The sequence below is a fragment of the Salvelinus alpinus genome, chromosome 20, assembly GCF_045679555.1.
Source record: "Salvelinus alpinus chromosome 20, SLU_Salpinus.1, whole genome shotgun sequence".
In the NCBI taxonomy this organism is placed as follows: Eukaryota; Metazoa; Chordata; class Actinopteri; order Salmoniformes; family Salmonidae; genus Salvelinus; species Salvelinus alpinus.
Window position 1 is genome coordinate 1,454,344 of NC_092105.1, and position 20,707 is coordinate 1,475,050.

General features: G+C 46.3%; 1 protein-coding gene across 1 annotated transcript in view; it reads left to right on the top strand.

Annotated features, from left to right (window-relative positions):
- The window catches only part of LOC139546195 (centrosome-associated protein CEP250), a 121,922-nt gene extending 102,298 nt beyond the window's left edge, over nucleotides 1-19,624 (top strand). Inside the window, 7 exon segments of the mRNA XM_071354296.1 lie at nucleotides 1,788-1,915; nucleotides 2,194-4,204; nucleotides 4,206-6,606; nucleotides 9,911-10,090; nucleotides 10,280-10,339; nucleotides 13,803-13,880; nucleotides 14,694-19,624. Of these exon segments, the coding sequence (XP_071210397.1) occupies nucleotides 1,788-1,915; nucleotides 2,194-4,204; nucleotides 4,206-6,606; nucleotides 9,911-10,090; nucleotides 10,280-10,339; nucleotides 13,803-13,880; nucleotides 14,694-14,921 (5,086 nt within the window). The 3' untranslated portion in view covers nucleotides 14,922-19,624.
- Nucleotides 19,625-20,707: the final 1,083 nt, after the last annotated feature.

Genomic DNA, 20,707 nt, shown 5'->3' on the forward strand with positions numbered 1-20,707 from the left:
ATTGTAGTGGTAGTAGCATCGTAGAGGTAGTAGCATCGTAGTGGTAGTAGCATCGTAGAGGTAGTAGCATCGTAGTGGTAGTAGTGGTAGTAGCATCGTAGTGGTAGTAGCATCGTAGTGGTAGTAGCATCGTAGAGGTAGTAGCATCGTAGTTGTAGTAGCATCGTAGAGGTAGTAGTATTGTAGTGGTAGTAGTATTGTAGTGGTAGTAGCATCGTAGAGGTAGTAGCATCGTAGAGGTAGTAGCATCGTAGAGGTAGTAGCATCGTAGAGGTAGTAGCATCGTAGAGGTAGTAGCATCGTAGAGGTAGTAGCATCGTAGAGGTAGTAGCATCGTAGAGGTAGTAGCATCGTAGCGGTAGTATTGTAGAGGTAGTAGTATTGTAGAGGTAGTAGTATTGTAGAGGTAGTAGCATCGTAGAGGTAGTAGCATCGTAGAGGTAGTAGCATCGTAGAGGTAGTAGCATCGTAGAGGTAGTAGCATCGTAGAGGTAGTAGCATCGTAGAGGTAGTAGCATCGTAGTGGTAGTAGCATCGTAGAGGTAGTAGCATCGTAGAGGTAGTAGCATCGTAGTGGTAGTAGTATCGTAGAGGTAGTAGCATCGTAGAGGTAGTAGCATTGTAGTGGTAGTAGTATTGTAGAGGTAGTAGCATCGTAGAGGTAGTAGCATCGTAGAGGTAGTAGCATCGTAGAGGTAGTAGCATCGTAGTGGTAGTAGTATTGTTGTGGTAGTAGTATCGTAGTGGTAGTAGCATCGTAGTGGTAGTAGCATCGTAGTGGTAGTAGTGGTAGTAGCATCGTAGTGGTAGTAGTATTGTTGTGGTAGTAGCATCGTAGAGGTAGTAGCATCGTAGTGGTAGTAGCATTGTAGTGGTAGTAGTATTGTTGTGGTAGTAGCATCGTAGAGGTAGTAGCATCGTAGAGGTAGTAGCATCGTAGTGGTAGTAGTATTGTTGTGGTAGTAGTATTGTTGTGGTAGTAGTATCGTAGTGGTAGTAGCATCGTAGTGGTAGTAGTGGTAGTAGCATCGTAGTGGTAGTAGCATCGTAGTGGTAGTAGCATCGTAGTGGTAGTAGTGGTAGTAGTGGTAGTAGCATCGTAGAGGTAGTAGCATCGTAGTGGTAGTAGTATTGTTGTGGTAGTAGCATCGTAGAGGTAGTAGCATCGTAGTGGTAGTAGCATTGTAGTGGTAGTAGTATTGTTGTGGTAGTAGCATCGTAGAGGTAGTAGTATTGTTGTGGTAGTAGCATCGTAGAGGTAGTAGCATCGTAGTGGTAGTAGAGGTAGTAGCATTGTAGTGGTAGTAGCATCGTAGTGGTAGTAGCATCGTAGTGGTAGTAGTATTGTTGTGGTAGTAGCATCGTAGAGGTAGTAGTATTGTTGTGGTAGTATTATCGTAGAGGTAGTAGCATCGTAGTGGTAGTAGTGGTAGTAGTATTGTAGTGGTAGTAGTATCATAGTGGTAGTAGTGGTAGTAGCATAGTAGTGGTAGTAGTATTGTTGTGGTAGTAGTATTGTAGTGGTTGTAGTATTGTTGTGGTAGTAGCATCGTAGAGGTAGTAGCATCGTAGTGGTAGTAGTATTGTAGTGGTTGTAGTATTGTTGTGGTAGTAGCATCGTAGTGGTAGTAGCATCGTAGTGGTAGTAGTGGTAGTAGTATTGTAGTGGTAGTAGCATTGTAGTGGTAGTAGTGGTAGTAGTATTGTAGTGGTAGTAGTGGTAGTAGCATTGTAGTGGTAGTAGTATTGTTGTGGGATCTATGTATGAGCTGTATTTGTCTCTCCAGGGTCCTGACGGTGTCCCAGCAGCACCAGTTAACCCAGGCCCAACAGCAGGTCTCAGGGCTGGAGGTACAGAGTAGGCAGCTACATCTCCAGGTCACCACTCTGCTCCAGACCAAGGATGTGATGCAGGGTGAGCAGTGACACTTGTTGCCTTAAAGATTAATCCCAATTTCCAATTGGCAGGAGACAGAAAGTCTCCTTACTTCCAGAATCCAAGCCTACTGTAGCCCACAATGAAAATATGACCAAAGTGCCACAGATTTACCTCTCTGTGAGTTAGGTTCTCCAGACCCCAATAAATTACACAGAACCAGCCCATTTATCCACATCTTGTATGTGTTAATTTTCAAGAGTTATTCAACTCATCATGGCTTTGTTGTATTGGTCCGCGATATCTCTATCCTCCAGGGGAGGTCCAGTGTCTGAGGGGAGAGATGGAGAGAGGGAGGAGCCAGACAGAGAAGAAGAAACAGGAGGAGCGAGAGGAGAGGGAGGTCTGGCAGGCTGACCTGGAAAGGCTGCAGTTACTGGTAGATCAGACAACAGAGAAAAGGACGAGAGAAGAGGAGGAACGGAGAGAAGAGAGGGAAGGATGGCAGCGAGAGAGGATGGCGTTGAGCTCTGAGCTGGGGCACAGAGATGGAGAGGTGGTGGCGATGAAGAGCAGGATGGAGGGATTGGAGAAGGAGAAGGAGGAGATGTTGTGTCTGTTGGAGGAGAGAGATACAGAGCTGGAGAGACTAACCGCAGAACACAAGAGCCACCAACACAGAGAGAGAAAACTGAAGGACGAGGGGGAGAGATGGAGAGAGAGAGCAGAGGAGGGAGAGAGATGGAGGGAGAGAGCAGAGGGAGAGAGATGGAGGGAGAAAGCAGAGGAGAGAGCAGAAGAGGGGGAGAGATGGAGGGAGAAAGCAGAGGAGTGGGAGAGAGAAAATGCGAGTCTGAGTCAGAGGCTCACTGAAAATGAGAAGAATAACAGTGAACAACTAAAGGCTGTAAAAAGAGAGAGTGAGAAGATGGCAGAACAACTGAAAAAGGAGGAGGTAGATGGAAGGGAGAGATTAGAGGAGATAGAGGAGCTGAAAACTAGAGCGAGTGAGAAGATGGCAGAACAACTGAAAAAGGAGGAGGTAGATGGAAGGAAGAGATTAGAGGAGATAGAGGAGCTGAAAACTAGAATCATCTCACTGGAGGAAGAAAGAGACACTCTGGAGAGGGAAATGGATGAAATGAGTCAGAGGTTTAAAGAAACAGAGAATAAAGAGAGTGAACAACTGAAAGACAGAAGAAGAGAGATGGAGAAGGTGGCAGAACTTCTGAGAACAAGGGAAGCAGAGATGAGAAAGAGAGAGGAGGAGATGACAGAGCTGAAAGCCATGGTCATCTCTCTGGAGGAAGAGTTGAAGGACATTGAGATATTAAAGGAAAACGTTCAGGCTTTAGAGGAGGCCAACACCAAACTCCGGGACAAGGAGATAGAGGAAGACAAGAAGACGGAAAAGAGAGAGGCAGAAGAGAGGGAGTGGGCGGAGAGATTGACAGAAGAGCTGGCACAGAAAGATGTGGAGGTACAGGAGCTCCGGAGCAGGATGGAGGAATTGGAGAAGGAGAAGGAGGAGATGTCCTGTCTGTTGGAGGAGAGAGATACAGAGCTGGAGAGACTAACCGCAGAACACAAGAGCCACCAACATAGAGAGAGAAAACTGAAGGACGAGGGGGAGAGATGGAGAGAGAGAGCAGAGGAGGGAGAGAGATGGAGGGAGAGAGCAGAGGAGGGAGAGAGATGGAGGGAGAAAGCAGAGGAGGGAGAGAGATGGAGGGAGAAAGCAGAGGAGAGAGCAGAGGAGGGAGAGAGATGGAGGGAGAGAGCAGAAGAGGGGGAGAGATGGAGGGAGAGAGCAGAGGAGAGAGCAGAAGAGGGAGAGAGATGGAGGGAGAAAGCAGAGGAGAGAGCAGAAGAGGGAGAGAGATGGAGGGAGAAAGCAGAGGAGAGAGCAGAAGAGGGAGAGAGATGGAGGGAGAAAGCAGAGGAGAGGGAGAGAGAAAATGCGAGTCTGAGTCAGAGGTTCACTGAAAATGAGAAGAATAACAGTGAACAACTAAAGGCTGTAAAAAGAGAGAGTGAGAAGATGGCGGAACAACTGAAAAAGGAGGAGGTAGATGGAAGGAAGAGATTAGAGGAGATAGAGGAGCTGAAAACGAGAATCATCTCACTGGAGGAAGAAAGAGACACTCTGGAGGCAGAACTGAAGAAAAATGAACTATTGGAGAACAAAATGTTTGCCGCGGAGAGAGAGAACTCACAGCTCAGAGAGAGGGAGAGAGAAAGATACCAGGAGGAGAGTCTGAGAAAGAGGAGGAAGGAGTCGGAGGGAAGGGAGCGAGAGGAGAGACTGAGAGGAAAGCTGGAGCTGAGAAGGAGAGGTTGAGGTCTTGAGAGTGAAGTTGATTGTCTTAGAAGAAGAGAGGGATGAGGGGAAGAGAGAGCAGCAGACACTAGAGGGGAGGATGGAGAGACAGATGGCTCAGCTGAGGGAAAGAGAAGAGGAGGTAGAGAAACTGAGGGAGGAGGAAGAGGAGACAGGGGCTAGGCTACAGCAGAGAGAGGAAGAGTTGAGGAGTCTGAAAGACAGAACGCACCAGTCAGAGCTCTCAGAGAAACATGTCTCAGACCTTCTGATAGAGACGGAGTCTTTACTAGAGACCGAGAGGAGTCAGAGCAGAGACCGGAATAAAGCTCTACAGCTGGCCAAGGACGAGAGGGAGAGAGAATGGGCACAGGAAACAGAGCAGCACAAAGAGAGACTGGAAGAGGAGGTGAAGAAATGGACAGCAAGAGTGGAGGAACGGATAAAAGAAGTAGCAGGGTTCTCACAGCTCCTGAAGGAGAGAGAGGAGGAGGTGGAGGACTTTAGGGTGAGAGCGGTAGAGAGCGCTGGAGAAAGACAGAGACAGAAGGAGGAACTGAAAGGGAGTGAGGAGGAGAGGGAGAGACAGGAGGACGTGTTGAGGAGGAACAAGGAGGAGAGGGAATGGTTGGGTGCCCAGCTGAGAGAGGAACAGGCGGAGGGAGAGAAACTGAGGTCCAGACTAGAGGAGGTGCAGAGAGGACAACGCCTCCTGCAGGAGGATAGAGGATGTCGTGTGGAGAGGCTGGGGGCTCAGGTTAAAGCCCTGGAGGAGGAGAGAGACCACCTCCTAGCTGAGATCAGGAAGAAGGAGAGAGAGGCTGGGATCCTGAAGGATGAGACTCACAAAGAGAGGAGAGAGAAGGAGAGGACTGGCTCCTCACTGAGAAGGATGGAGGAGGAGTTGAAGGAGAGCAGGGAGGCGCTGGCCCTCGGTCTGGTCACCCTGAAGGAGCAGGGAGCAGAGATGACCAGGAGCAGGGAGAGAAGCAGGAAGGAGGTGCAGCAGAAGGAGGGGGACAACCAGAAGATGAGAGATGGGCTGAAGAAAGCCATGCAGGAGATGGCTACCCTGAACCAGCTGCTGGAGGAGAGCCACAGGGAGGGGGAGAGGCTAAGGAGCCTCCTGCAGGAGAGGAAAGAGGAGATGGTGAAGAGCAGGGAGGAGAGCCTGCGTGCTGCCCGGAGGGAGGTGGAGGAGCTGCGAGGGAGGACCAGGGCTGTGGAGCATGAGAAAAGGGAGGTGGAGAGGAAGCTCGGAAACAGAGAGGAGGAGATGGAGGAGGCAGTGAGAGAGAAGGAGAGGAGACAGAAAGAGATGGAGGAGGTGTTGGGAGAGAAGGAGAGGAGACAGAAGGAGATGGAGGAGGTGTTGGGAGAGAAGGAGAGGAGACAGAAGGAGATGGAGGAGGTGTTGGGAGAGAAGGAGAGGAGACAGAAGGAGATGGAGGAGGTGTTGGGAGAGAAGGAGAGGAGACAGAAGGAGATGGAGGAGGTGTTGGGAGAGAAGGAGAGGAGAGAGAAGGAGATGGAGGAGGCAGTGAGAGAGAAGGAGAGGAGACAGAAGGAGATGGAGGAGGTGTTGGGAGAGAAGGAGAGGAGACAGAAGGAGATGGAGGCTGAGATGACCACCACCAGGGCCAGACTGGATGTCCTGGAGAAACAGAGGACAGAGCTCAGATGTCTGGCTACTGAGAAGAGTCAGGCAGTTACACAGCTCAGAGAGAGGATCAGAGAGGTGGAGGGAGAGATGGAGGGAGTGAGAGAAGAGAAGAAGAGAGAGATCGAGAGGCTTCAGCGGAAGATGGAGACGTTGAGACAGGAAGAGGAGGAGAGGAGGGAGAGTCTGAAACTAAGGGAGCAGGAGAGCCTGAGGCGTGTAGAGTTAGTCACGGACATGCTGAGAGAGAAGGAGATAGAGCTGGAGAGGGTGAGAGAGAAAGCTTACAGAGAGGAGAAAGATAAACTGGAGGAGAGGAAGAGAGACAGTGAGGCAGTGAAACTGGAGAGTCTGGAGAAAGAGGAGACAGATGAGCAGAGGAGACTGAGAGAGCCTGGGGAACAAAGGAAGGCCACAGACCAGAAGAGAGGAGAAGGAAGTCAGGAGGGTCCAGGAAGAGAGGTCTGGCTTCAGGACGAGGTAGATACTCTGAGGAAGAGAGTGTCCTCCCAGCTCCTGGACAGAGAGGAAAGGGAGAGACTGTTGAGACAGAGAGAAGAGGAGAGGCAGAAGAGTCTTAGACTGTTGAAACAGAGAGAGACAGAGCTTTACACCCTGAGAGAGAGAGTAGAGGAACTCAGTAAGGACAGAGACCGTGTCACAGCTGCCCTGGAGAAGACTGAGGCTACCATGATTGGCTACCGGGACAGAGCCCACCAACAGGAGCAGAGCAGAGGGGCGGGATCTGAGGTTAGTACAACTCCTCTCTATGTCTGCGCCCCAAATGACCCCTATGGACCCTGGTCAGTAGTAGTGCACTATATAGGGAATAGGGTGCCATAGGGCTCTGGTCTAAAGTAGTGCACTATATAGGGAATAGGGTGCCGGAGGACACAGTTGGTCTGGTGTCTGTTGGTAAAGGATGTGAGCTGATCAGGAGAAGGGACTGGACCAGACACTATTTACAAATTACATCTTATCCCCTATATAGTGCACTACTTTAGACCAGAGCCCTATGGCACCCTATCCCCTATATAGTGCACTACTTTAGACCGGGGCCCATGTATTAACATTAAGCTGTTATAACTCCCCAGTAAACATTATAACTCCCCAAGACACGTTACCCCGCCCTAAGACACGTTATAAACCCCCCCCCCCCAAGACACATTATAACCCACCCAATGGACATTATAACCCCCCCAAGGGACATTATAACCCCCCCAGGGAACATTATAACCCCCCAAACATTATAACCCCCCCAAGGGACATTATAACCCCCCAAGGGACATTATAACCCCCCCAAGGGACATTATAACCTCCCCCCAAGGGACATTATAACCCCCCAAGGGACATTATAACCCCCCCAAGGGACATTATAACCCCCAAGGGACATTATAACCCCCCCAATGGACATTATAACCCCCCAAGGGACATTATAACCCCCCCAAGGGACATTATAACCCCCCAAACATTATAACCCCCCCAAAGAACATTATAACCCCCCAAGGGACATTATAACCCCCCCAAGGGACATTATAACCCCCCCAAGGGACATTATAACCTCCCCCCAAGGGACATTATAACCCCCCCAAGGAACATTATAACCCCCCCAAGGGACATTATAACCTCCCCCCAAGGGACATTATAACCCCCCCAAGGGACATTATAACCCCCCCAAGGGACATTATAACCCCCCAAGGGACATTATAACCCCCCCAAGGGACATTATAACCCCCCAAGGAACATTATAACCCCCCAAGGAACATTATAACCCCCCAAGGGACATTATAACCCCCCAAGGGACATTATAACCCCCCCAAGGGACATTATAACCCCCCAAGGGACATTATAACCCCCCCAAGGGACATTATAACCCCCCAAACATTATAACCCCCCCAAGGAACATTATAACCCCCCAAGGGACATTATAACCCCCCCAAGGGACATTATAACCCCCCCAAGGGACATTATAACCCCCCCAAGGGACATTATAACCCCCCCAAGGGACATTATAACCCCACAAGGAACATTATAACCCCCCAAGGGACATTATAACCCCCCCAAGGAACATTATAACCCCCCCAAGGGACATTATAACCCCCCCAAGGGGCATTATAACCCACCAAACATTATAACCCCCCCAAGGGACATTATAACCCCACAAACATTATAACCTCCCCCCAAGGGACATTATAACCCCCCCAAGGGACATTATAACCCCCCAAGGGACATTATAACTCCCCAAGGAACATTATAACCCCCCCAAGGAACATTATAAACCCCCAAGGGACATTATAACCCCCCCAAGGGACATTATAACCCCCCAAGGGACATTATAACTCCCCAAGGAACATTATAACCCCCCCAAGGAACATTATAAACCCCCCAGGGACATTATAACCCCCCCCCCCCACACAGTTTTCTGTCAGACCTGTCTGCCCAGTACAGTTCAGTACACGACCCTGGTGTAAAAGACTGTCTGTCTGTCCTGCAGAGGGCCGTGGCCCAGCTAGAGATGGACCCTCTGGTCCAGGAACGTCTGTCTGTCCTACAGAGGGCCGTGGCCCAGATAGAGATGGACCCTGTGGTCCAGGAACGTCTGTCTGTCCTGCAGAGGGCCGTGGCCCAGATAGAGATGGACCCTGTGGTCCAGGAGCGTCTGTCTGTCCTGCAGAGGGCCGTGGCCCAGCTAGAGATAGACCCTGATGTAAAAGACTGTCTGTCTGTCCTGCAGAGGGCCGTGGCCCAGATAGAGATAGACCCTGATGTAAAAGACTGTCTGTCTGTCCTGCAGAGGGCCGTGGCCCAGCTAGAGATAGACCCTGGTGTAAAAGACTGTCTGTCTGTCCTACAGAGGGCCGTGGCCCAGATAGAGATAGACCCTGATGTAAAAGACTGTCTGTCTGTCCTACAGAGGGCCGTGGCCCAGATAGAGATGGACCCTGTGGTCCAGGAACGTCTGTCTGTCCTGCAGAGGGCCGTGGCCCAGCTAGAGATGGACCCTGTGGTCCAGGAACGTCTGTCTGTCCTACAGAGGGCCGTGGCCCAGATAGAGATGGACCCTGTGGTCCAGGAACGTCTGTCTGTCCTACAGAGGGCCGTGGCCCAGCTAGAGATGGACCCTGTGGTCCAGGAACGTCTGTCTGTCCTACAGAGGGCCGTGGCCCAGCTAGAGATGGACCCTGTGGTCCAGGAACGTCTGTCTGTCCTACAGAGGGCCGTGGCCCAGCTAGAGATGGACCCTGTGGTCCAGGAACGTCTGTCTGTCCTACAGAGGGCCGTGGCCCAGCTAGAGATGGACCCTGTGGTCCAGGAACGTCTGTCTGTCCTACAGAGGGCCGTGGCCCAGCTAGAGATGGACCCTGTGGTCCAGGAACGTCTGTCTGTCCTACAGAGGGCCGTGGCCCAGCTAGAGATAGACCCTGGTGTAAAAGACTGTCTGTCTGTCCTGCAGAGGGCCGTGGCCCAGCTAGAGACGGACCCTGGTGTAAAAGACTGTCTGTCTGTCCTGCAGAGTGCCGTGGCCCAGCTAGAGATAGACCCTGATGTAAAAGACTGTCTGTCTGTCCTACAGAGGGCCGTGGCCCAGATAGAGATGGACCCTGTGGTCCAGGAACGTCTGTCTGTCCTGCAGAGGGCCGTGGCCCAGATAGAGATGGACCCTGTGGTCCAGGAGCGTCTGTCTGTCCTGCAGAGGGCCGTGGCCCAGCTAGAGATGGACCCTGGTGTAAAAGACTGTCTGTCTGTCCTGCAGAGGGCCGTGGCCCAGATAGAGATGGACCCTGATGTAAAAGACTGTCTGTCTGTCCTACAGAGGGCCGTGGCCCAGATAGAGATGGACCCTGATGTAAAAGACTGTCTGTCTGTCCTGCAGAGGGCCGTGGCCCAGATAGAGATGGACCCTGGTGTAAAAGACTGTCTGTCTGTCCTGCAGAGGGCCGTGGCCCAGATAGAGATGGACCCTGATGTAAAAGACTGTCTGTCTGTCCTACAGAGTGCCGTGGCCCAGCTAGAGATAGACCCTGATGTAAAAGACTGTCTGTCTGTCCTACAGAGGGCCGTGGACCAGCTAGAGATGGACCCTGTGGTCCAGGAGCGTCTGTCTGTCCTGCAGAGGGCCGTGGCCCAGCTAGAGATAGACCATAGACGGCTACAGAGGAGGAACACACAACTGGAAGAACGCACTGACAGACTGAAGACCGAGAGGAAACGCCTCAGAGAGATGCTGGCACAGGTAAACTGATCCTCCTTGTTTTCTACCTTATTTACCTGCACAACTAACGGCTAAATGAATCATCCATTCACCTCCCGAATAGAAAGGAGGAGCCCTCACACTCGCCTGTTTTTTAGTCCCAGACTTGGATAATTCAGAACAGTTACCTTACTATTTAGAATGATACTTCTGATGTGGTTTGTTTTGAAGACGGAGAGAGGATCATCACGTGATGAGTTGTCCTCCAGCAGCCCCAGAGACCGAGCTCAGGTTGGTCATCAACCGTCTACTAACTACTCTGGTGACGTCATATCAACAACTCTATGTACTACTACAGTGCTGTTGAACTGCACCACATTTTATTTTACCTTTATTTAACTTCTCTGGGATATGTGGGACGGTAGCGTCCCACCTCGACAACAGCCAGTGAAAATGCAGGGCGCCAAATTCAAACAACAGAATCCTCATAATTAAAATTCCTCAAACATACAAGTATTATACACCATTTTAAAGATAAACTTCTCGTTAATCCAACCATAGTGTCTGATTTCAAAAAGGATTTACGACGAAAGCATACCATGCGATTATGTTAGGTCAGTACATAGCCACAGAAAAACAGCCATTTTCCAGCCAAAGAGAGGAGTAACAAAAAGCAGAAATAGAGTTAAAATTAATCACTAACCTTTGATGATCTTCATCAGATGACACTCATAGGACTTCATGTTACACAATACATCTATGTTTTGTTCGGTAAAGTTCATATTTACAGTGGGGAGAACAAGTATTTGATACACTGCCGATTTTGCAGGTTTTCCTATTTACAAAGCATGTAGAGGTCTGTAATTTTTATCATAGGTACACTTCAACTGTGAGAGACGGAATCTAAAACAAAAATCCAGAAAATCACATTGTATGATTTTTAAGTAATTAATTTGCATTTTATTGCATGACATAAGTATTTGATACATCAGAAAAGCAGAACTTAATATTTGGTACAGAAACCTTTGTTTGCAATTACAGAGATCATACGTTTCCTGTAGTTCTTGACCAGGTTTGCACACACTGCAGCAGGGATTTTGGCCCACTCCTCCATACAGACCTTCTCCAGATCCTTCAGGTTTTGGGGCTGTCGCTGGGCAATACGGAATTTCAGCTCCCTCCAAAGATTTTCTATTGGATTCAGGTCTGGAGACTGGCTAGACCACTCCAGGACCTTGAGATGCTTCTTACGAAGCCACTCCTTAGTTGCCCTGGCTGTGTGTTTCGGGTCGTTGTCATGCTGGAAGACCCAGCCACGACCCATCTTCAATGCTCTTACTGAGGGAAGGAGGTTGTTGGCCAAGATCTCGCGATACATGGCCCCATCCATCCTCCCCTCAATACGGTGCAGTCGTCCTGTCCCCTTTGCAGAAAAGCAGCCCCAAAGAATGATGTTTCCACCTCCATGCTTCACGTTTGGGATGGGTTCTTGGGGTTGTACTCATCCTTCTTCTTCCTCCAAACACAGCGAGTGGAGTTTAGACCAAAAAGTTATATTTTTGTCTCATCAGACCACATGACCTTCTCCCATTCCTCCTCTGGATCATCCAGATGGTCATTGGCAAACTTCAGACGGGCCTGGACATGCGCTGGCTTGAGCAGGGGGACCTTGCGTGCGCTGCAGTATTTTAATCCATGACGGCGTAATGTGTTACTAATGGTTTTCTTTGAGACTGTGGTCCCAGCTCTCTTCAGGTCATTGACCAGGTCCTGCCGTGTAGTTCTGGGCTGATCCCTCACCTTCCTCATGATCATTGATGCCCCACGAGGTGAGATCTTGCATGGAGCCCCAGACCGAGGGTGATTGACCGTCATCTTGAACTTCTTCCATTTTCTAATAATTGCGCCAACAGTTGTTGCCTTCTCACCAAGCTGCTTGCCTATTGTCCTGTAGCCCATCCCAGCCTTGTGCAGGTCTACAATTTTATCCCTGATGTCCTTACACAGCTTTCTGGTCTTGGCCATTGTGGAGAGGTTGGAGTCTGTTTGATTGAGTGTGTGGACAGGTGTCTTTTATACAGGTAATGAGTTCAAACAGGTGCAGTTAATACAGGTAATGAGTGGAGAACAGGAGGGCTTCTTAAAGAAAAACTAACAGGTCTGTGAGAGCCGGAATTCTTACTGGTTGGTAGGTGATCAAATACTTATGTCATGCAATAAAATGCAAATTAATTACTTAAGAATCATACAATGTGATTTTCTGGATTTTTGTTTTAGATTCCGTCTCTCACAGTTGAAGTGTACATATGATAAAAATTACAGACCTCTACATGCTTTGTAAGTAGGAAAACCTGCAAAATCGGCAGTGTATCAAATACTTGTTCTCCCCACTGTATATCCAAAAATCTGAGTTTTTTGAGGGACGCTACTGTCTCACTTGGCCAAAAGCCAGAGAAAATGCAGCGCGCCAAATACAAATAAAATATAAAATATAACTTTCATTAAATCACACATGAAAGATACCAAATTAAAGCTACACTGGTTGTGAATCCAGCCAACATGTCAGAATTCAAATAGGCTTTTCGGCGAAAGCAAACGATGCTAATATCTGAGGATAGCAACAGAGTAAACAGAGAGAGAAGCATATTTCAACCCTGCAGGTGCGACACAAAACGCAGAAATAAAAATATAATTCATGCCTTACCTTTGACGAGCTTCTGTTGTTGGCACTCCAATATGTCCCATAAACATCACAAATGGTCCTTTTGTTCGATTAATTCCGTCGATATATATCCAAAATGTCCATTTATTTGGCGCGTTTGATCCAGAAAAACACCGGTTCCAACTCGTGAAACATGACTACAAAATATCTCAAAAGTTACCTTTAAACTTTGCCAAAACATTTCAAACTACTTTTGTAATACAACTTTAGGTATTTTTTAACGTAAATAATCGATAAAATTGAAGATGGGAGGATCTGTGTTCAATACAGGATTAAAACAATCTGTAGCATGCTTTCTGGTCACGCGCCTCTATCTAACAGGACACTGACCCTGATTCAAAATGGCCGTACTTTTTCATTACACAAAGGAAAAACCCTCAACTAATTTCTAAAGACTGTTGACATCCAGTGGAAGCGGTAGGAACTGCAAGAAGGTCAATTAGAAATCTGGATTCCCAATGAAAATCGATTGAAAAGAGTGACCTCAAAAAAAACAAATCTGAATGGTTTGTCCTTGGGGTTTCGCCTGCTAAATAAGTTATGTTATACTCACAGACATGATTCAAACAGTTTTAGAAACTTCAGAGTGTTTTCTATCCAAATCTACTAACAATATGCATTTCCTATCTTCTGGGGATGAGCAGCTGGCAGTTGAATTTGGGTATGCTTTTCATCCAAACGTGAAAATGCTGCCCCCTATCCTAGAGAAGTTAACTAGGCAAGTCAATTAAGAACAAATTCTTATTTTCAATGATGGCCTAGGAACAGTGGGTTAACTGCATTGTTCAGCTCGGGGATTTGAACTTGCAACCTTTCGGTTACTAGTCCAACAGTCTACCCTGCCGCCCCAATAACTCATGTCAAATCACTTTGCATCCCAAATAAGTTCAGTAATTATGTGAGTGGCAAATCTGCACAGAGGCTCACTCGGGGGGAAACCTGCACGGAGGCTCACTCGGGGGGAACCTCCCCCCCCCCCCCCATGAAATGTGCTGACTTTAGACAGGGCGTTAACTCCTTTCTGTTCTGCAGGAGTCCAGGGGCTTGGTTGGTCTGGAAACAGAGGAGTTGGGACGCCTTAGGACCAAGGTGAAGGAGCTAGAGGACCAGGTAGGTCACCGTGGTTGTGTCCCAATCTGTATCCACTTCCCTTCAGGGCTCATCAGAGTTCAGAACAGTGTCCTATTGACCACGGTGTCTGATCATAACTATTGACCACGGTGTCTGATCATAACTATTGACCACGGTGTCGGATCATTATAGATCATAACTATTGACCACGGTGTCTGATCATTATAGATCATAACTATTGACCATGGTGTCTGATCAATATAGATCATAACTATTGATCACGGTGTCTGATCATAACTATTGACCACGGTGTCAGATCATTATAGATCATAACTATTGACCACGGTGTCTGATCATTATAGATCATAACTATTGACCACGGTGTCTGATCATTATAGATCATAACTATTGACCACGGTGTCTGATCATTATGGATCATAACTATTGACCACGGTGTCTGATCATTATAGATCATAACTATTGACCACGGTGTCGGATCATTATAGATCATAACTATTGACCACGGTGTCTGATCATTATAGATCATAACTATTGACCACGGTGTCTGATCATTATAGATCATAACTATTGACCACGGTGTCGGATCATTATAGATCATAACTATTGACCACGGTGTCTGATCATTATAGATCATAACTATTTACCACGGTGTCTGATCATTATAGATCATAACTATTGACCACGGTGTCTGATCATTATAGATCATAACTATTGACCACGGTGTCATTTCAGGTGTATACTATGATTTGTCAAGCTTATTTAATCTTCATTTATCAAGGTGATTGAACGATACACCTTTATATTAATGTTGAACGTTCCCTGACCTTGCAGGTACACTACCTACAGCTGACACTCGTCCTCGACCACCGGGAGAGGGTGGACTTTATCCAACACTCCTCCAGGAACAACCAATGGCTGGTGTCTCTTCGCCAAGACTTGACTGATTCTCTGGTGTTGGTCTCGCAGCAACCAATCCCCTCTGTGCTGGAGTCAGAGACACACCGATTGGATATGAGTGCCAGGGAGGAGGAGCTGAGATCATCTCTCAGTCAGAGTTGAAGATGAAGCACAGTGTGTTTGCCTCCGAAATGGCACCCTATTGTCTTCCAGGGCTCTGGTCAAAAGTAGTGCACTATATCTGGAATAGGGTGCCATTTAGGTCAAAAGTAGTGCACTATATCTGGAATAGGGTGCCATTTAGGTCAAAAGTAGTGCACTATATCTGGAATAGGGTGCCATTTGGGTCAAAAGTAGTGCACTATATCTGGAATAGGGTGCCATTTGGGTCAAAAGTAGTGCACTATATCTGGAATAGGGTGCCATTTGGGTCAAAAGTAGTGCACTATATCTGGAATAGGGTGCCATTTGGGTCAAAAGTAGTGCACTATATCTGGAATAGGGTGCCATTTGGGTCAACAGTAGTGCACTATATCTGGAATAGGGTGCCATTTTGGACTCAGCCTATGTATGTATACTGAACAAAGATATAAACACAACATGCAACAATATCAACCATTTTACTGAGTTACAGTTCATATTAACTCAATTGAAATAAATTCATTAGGCCCTAATCTATGGATTTTGCATGACTGGGCAGGGGCACAGCCATGGTTGGGCCTAGGAGGGCATAGGCCCACCCACTTGGGTGCCATGCCCAGCCAATCAGAATGAGTTTTTCCCCACAAAAGGGCTTTATTACAGACAGAAATACTCCTCAGTTTCATCAGCTGTCCAGGTGGCTGGTCTCAGATGATCCTGCAGGTGAAGATGCCGGATGTGGAGGTCCTGGGTTGGCGTGGTTACACGTGGTCTACGGTTGTGAGGCCGGCTGGACGTACTGCCAAATTCTCTAAAATGACGTTGGAGCCTGCTTATGGTAGAGAAATTAACATTCAATTCTCTGGCAACAGCTCTGGTGGACATTCCTACAGTCAGCATGCCAATTCCACACTCCCTCAAAACCTGAGACATCTGTGGCATTGTGTTGTGTGACAAACCTGCACATTTTAGAGTGGCCTTTTATTGTCCCCAGCACAAGGTGCACCTGTGTAATGATCATGCTGTTAAATCATCTTCTTGATATGCCACACCTGTCAGGTAGATGGATTATCTTGGCAAAGGAGAAATGCTCACTAACAGGGATGTAAATTAATTTGTGCACAACTTTAAATGTTGTGTTTATATTTTTGTTCAGTATAGTTATTATATACCTTTTAAGCGTTTGAATCTGAGTTGGGGTCAATTCACTTTTTAATGTAGTCAATTCAGGAAGTGAATTGAAATTGTGCGTATTTCCAATTCATGAGGATTTTTCCAATTCATGAAAGCCCGATTCCGACTTAGGACGCCTTTCATACCCACTTCAGTAGTTGGTATTCAGACTTAGGACGCCTTTCATACCCACTTCAGTAGTTGGTATTCAGACTTAACTTATGAAGGTGTGTAACGTGCTTATCTTTTGAGCTCGCTGAATACATTTAATTAAACCGCTGAAAACCCTCCCACTTGCTGGGCGACAGATTTTCTTGTGGAGTTTTCATACAGTAGGGTTTTCAGTACATGTATCTTCAGCCATCCCTTTAAATACCTTTTAATCAGAATATAGAATCCATCTAGAGAACAGGTTCAGAATATAGAATCCAGCTAGAGAACAGGTTCAGAATATAGAATCCAGCTAGAGAACAGGTTCAGAATATAGAATCCTTCTAGAGAACAGGTTCAGAATATAGAATCCTTCTAGAGAACAGGTTCAGAATATAGAATCCATCTAGAGAACAGGTTCAGAATATAGAATCCAGCTAGAGAACAGGTTCAGAATATAGAATCCTTCTAGAGAACAGGTTCAGAATATAGAATCCAGCTAGAGAACAGGTTCAGAATATAGAATCCTTCTAGAGAACAGGTTCAGAATATAGAATCCTTCTAGAGAACAGGTTCAGAATATAGAATCCATCTAGAGAACAGGTTCAGAATATAGAATCCAGCTAGAGAACAGGTTCAGAATATAGAATCCAGCTAGAGAACAGGTTCAGAATATAGAATCCTTCTAGAGAACAGGTTCAGAATATAGAATCCATTTAGAGAACAGGTTCAGAATGTAGAATTTCTAGAGAACAGGTTCAGAATATAGGGATCATGTAAAAACAAGGCAATAATATTCAGATCCCTTGGATTTCTTATTAGGTTACTGTCCTGCTGAAAGGTGAATTCATCTCCCAGTGTCTGGTGGAAAGCAGACAGAACCAGGTTTTCATCTAGGATTTTTCCTGTGCTTAGCTCTATTCCATTTATTTTTATCCTGTAAAAACTCCCCAGTATTTGCTGATGTCAAGCATACCCATAACATGATGCAGCCGCCACTATGCTTGAAAAATATGGAGACAGTTACTCAGTGACGTATTGGATCTGCCCCAAACGTAAGGTTTCAAGTTTTAATGTCACCTGTCAAGTACAGTGAAATGCCTTTCTGGAAAGTTCCAAACCCAACAATGCAGTAATCATTATCAATGTAGCATTAAAAATAACAGGGTAGAACAAAAACACACCAGAAATAAAACTAAGAAGAACACAATGTAAGAAGCATACTACTGTATGTACAGGGATACTGGAGTGGTGGAGGTAGATATGTATAGGGGGAAGGAGACAGGGATACTGGAGTGATGGAGGTAGATATGTATAGGGGGAATGGGACAGGGATACTGGAGTGATGGAGGTAGATATGTATAGGGGGAAGGAGACAGGGATACTGGAGTGATGGAGGTAGATATGTATAGGGGGAAGGAGACAGGGATACTGGAGTGATGGAGGTAGATATGTATAGGGGGAAGGGGACAGGGATACTGGAGTGATGGAGGTATATATGTATAGGGGGAAGGAGACAGGGATACTGGAGTGATGGAGGTAGATATGTATAGGGGGAAGGAGACAGGGATACTGGAGTGATGGAGGTAGATATGTATAGGGGGAAGGAGACAGGGATACTGGAGTGATGGAGGTAGATATGTATAGGGGGAAGGAGACAGGGATACTGGAGTGATGGAGGTAGATATGTATAGGGGGAAGGGGACAGGGATACTGGAGTGATGGAGGTAGATGTGTATAGGGGACAGGGATACTGGAGTGATGGAGGTAAATATGTATAGGGGGAAGGAGACAGGGATACTGGAGTGATGGAGGTAGATATGTATAGGGGGAAGGGGACAGGGATACTGGAGTGATGGAGGTAGATATGTATAGGGGGAAGGAGACAGGGATACTGGAGTGATGGAGGTAGATATGTATAGGGGGAAGGGGACAGGGATACTGGAGTGATGGAGGTAGATATGTATAGGGGGAAGGGGACAGGGATACTGGAGTGATGGAGGTAGATATGTATAGGGGGAAGGAGACAGGGATACTGGAGTGATGGAGGTAGATATGTATAGGGGGAAGGGGACAGGGATACTGGAGTGATGGAGGTAGATATGTATAGGGGGAAGGGGACAGGGATACTGGAGTGATGGAGGTAGATATGTATAGGGGGAAGGAGACAGGGATACTGGAGTGATGGAGGTAGATATGTATAGGGGGAAGGAGACAGGGATACTGGAGTGATGGAGGTAGATATGTATAGGGGGAAGGAGACAGGGATACTGGAGTGATGGAGGTAGATATGTATAGGGGGAAGGGGACAGGGATACTGGAGTGATGGAGGTAGATATGTATAGGGGGAAGGGGACAGGGATACTGGAATGATGGAGGTAGATATGTATAGGGGGAAGGGGACAGGGATACTGGAGTGATGGAGGTAGATATGTATAGGGGGAATGGGACAGGGATACTGGAGTGATGGAGGTAGATATGTATAGGGGGAAGGGGACAGGAATACTGGAGTGATGGAGGTAGATATGTAGAGGGGGAAGGGGATACTGGAGTGATGGAGGTAGATATGTATAGGGGGAAGGAGACAGGGATACTGGAGTGATGGAGGTAGATATGTATAGGGGGAAGGAGACAGGGATACTGGAGTGATGGAGGTAGATATGTATAGGGGGACGGGGACTAGTGTGTGTACATAAAGACAGTGCAAAAATAAAATAAAAGGGTCAACTCAGAGAGTCCATGCTGTCAGCTATTTAGTCAGCTATATAGCAGTCTTATGGCTTGGGGATAGAAGTTGTTCATGAGGCTGTTAGGCTTTGCATTTAGACCAAAAAGTGTATTTATTTTCCATTTTGTATTTATATGACTTTAGTGCCTTGTTGCGTGATGCTATCACATCTGCATGGACCAACATTCCTGTGGAATGTTTCTGGTACCTTGTAGAATGCCCCAAATAATTCAGGTTGTTCTGGAGGCACAGGGGGTCCGACCCGGTACTAGATGGGTGTACCTAATAAACTGTCATGTGAGTGTATAATCCACAGCATAATTATTAACTTAAACATGCTTAAAGAGATATTCAAATGTCTGATTTGTTATTGTTACGCAGCTACCAATCGCTGTCCTTCTTTATGAGCCTTTCGTAAAGCTCCCTGGTCTTTGTAGTTGAATCTGTGCTTGAAATGCAATACTTGACTGAGGGACCGATGTTGTCTGGGGGACAGAGGAAGTCATTCAAAGATCATGTCAACCCCTATTATTCCATGTAATTTATTATGTGATTTGTTAAACCACATTTTACTCAACTCATTTAGGTTTGACATAACAAAGGGTCTGAATACTTATACAATGATTATTTTAGTTATGATTTTTTTATTTATATAAACTTGTTTTTAAATCTTCCACTTTGACACGAGAGTATTTTGTTTAGATTGTTGACAAAAAAATTACAATTCAATTAATTTTAATCCTACTTGTGAAGAAATCCAAAGGGTCTGGATACTTTTGAAGGTACTGTATATACATATTATTTTCATAATTTATCAGATTTTGTAGATTATTTAGGCAGGATTAGGAAAGTAAGAATCATTTTTTTTAACAGGTTTGGAGAGCCTTTACCACCAAATATATTGATGAATCAAAAATGGTGGTTTGATTCATTCTGAAAGTTGCCATATTGAAGTCAATCAATCAATCAATTGGAAGGTGAGAAAAGTGTACAATAGGGGTTGATCAATAGTCCTATAAATCTACCCTGATCCTCACTAATCATGGAGCTGTAATAGGGGTTAAACAGTAGTGTTATAAATCTACCCTGATCCTCACTAATCATGGAACTGTAATAGGGGTTAAACAGTAGTCCTGTAAATCTACCCTGATCCTCACTAATCATGGAACTGTAATAGGGGTTAAACAGTAGTGTTATAAATCTACCCTGATCCTCACTAATCATGGAGCTGTAATAGGGGTTAAACAGTAGTCCTATACATCTACCCTGATCCCCACTAATCATGGAACTGTAATAGGGGTTAAACAGTAGTCATATAAATCTACCCTGATCCTCACTAATCATGGAACTGTAATAGGGGTTAAACAGTAGTCCTATAAATCTACCCTGATCCTCACTAATCATGGAACTGTAATAGGGGTTAAACAGTAGTCCTGTAAATATACCCTGATCCTCACTAATCATGGAGCTGTAATAGGGGTTAAACAGTAGTCCTATAAATCTACCCTGATCCTCACTAATCATGGAGCTGTAATAGGGGTTAAACAGTAGTCCTATAAATCTACCCTGATCCTCACTAATCATGGAACTGTAATAGGGGTTAAACAGTAGTCCTATAAATCTACCCTGATCCTCACTAATCATGGAGCTGTAATAGGGGTTAAACAGTAGTGTTATACATCTACCCTGATCCTCACTAATCATGGAACTGTAATAGGGGTTAAACAGTAGTCCTATAAATCTACCCTGATCCTCA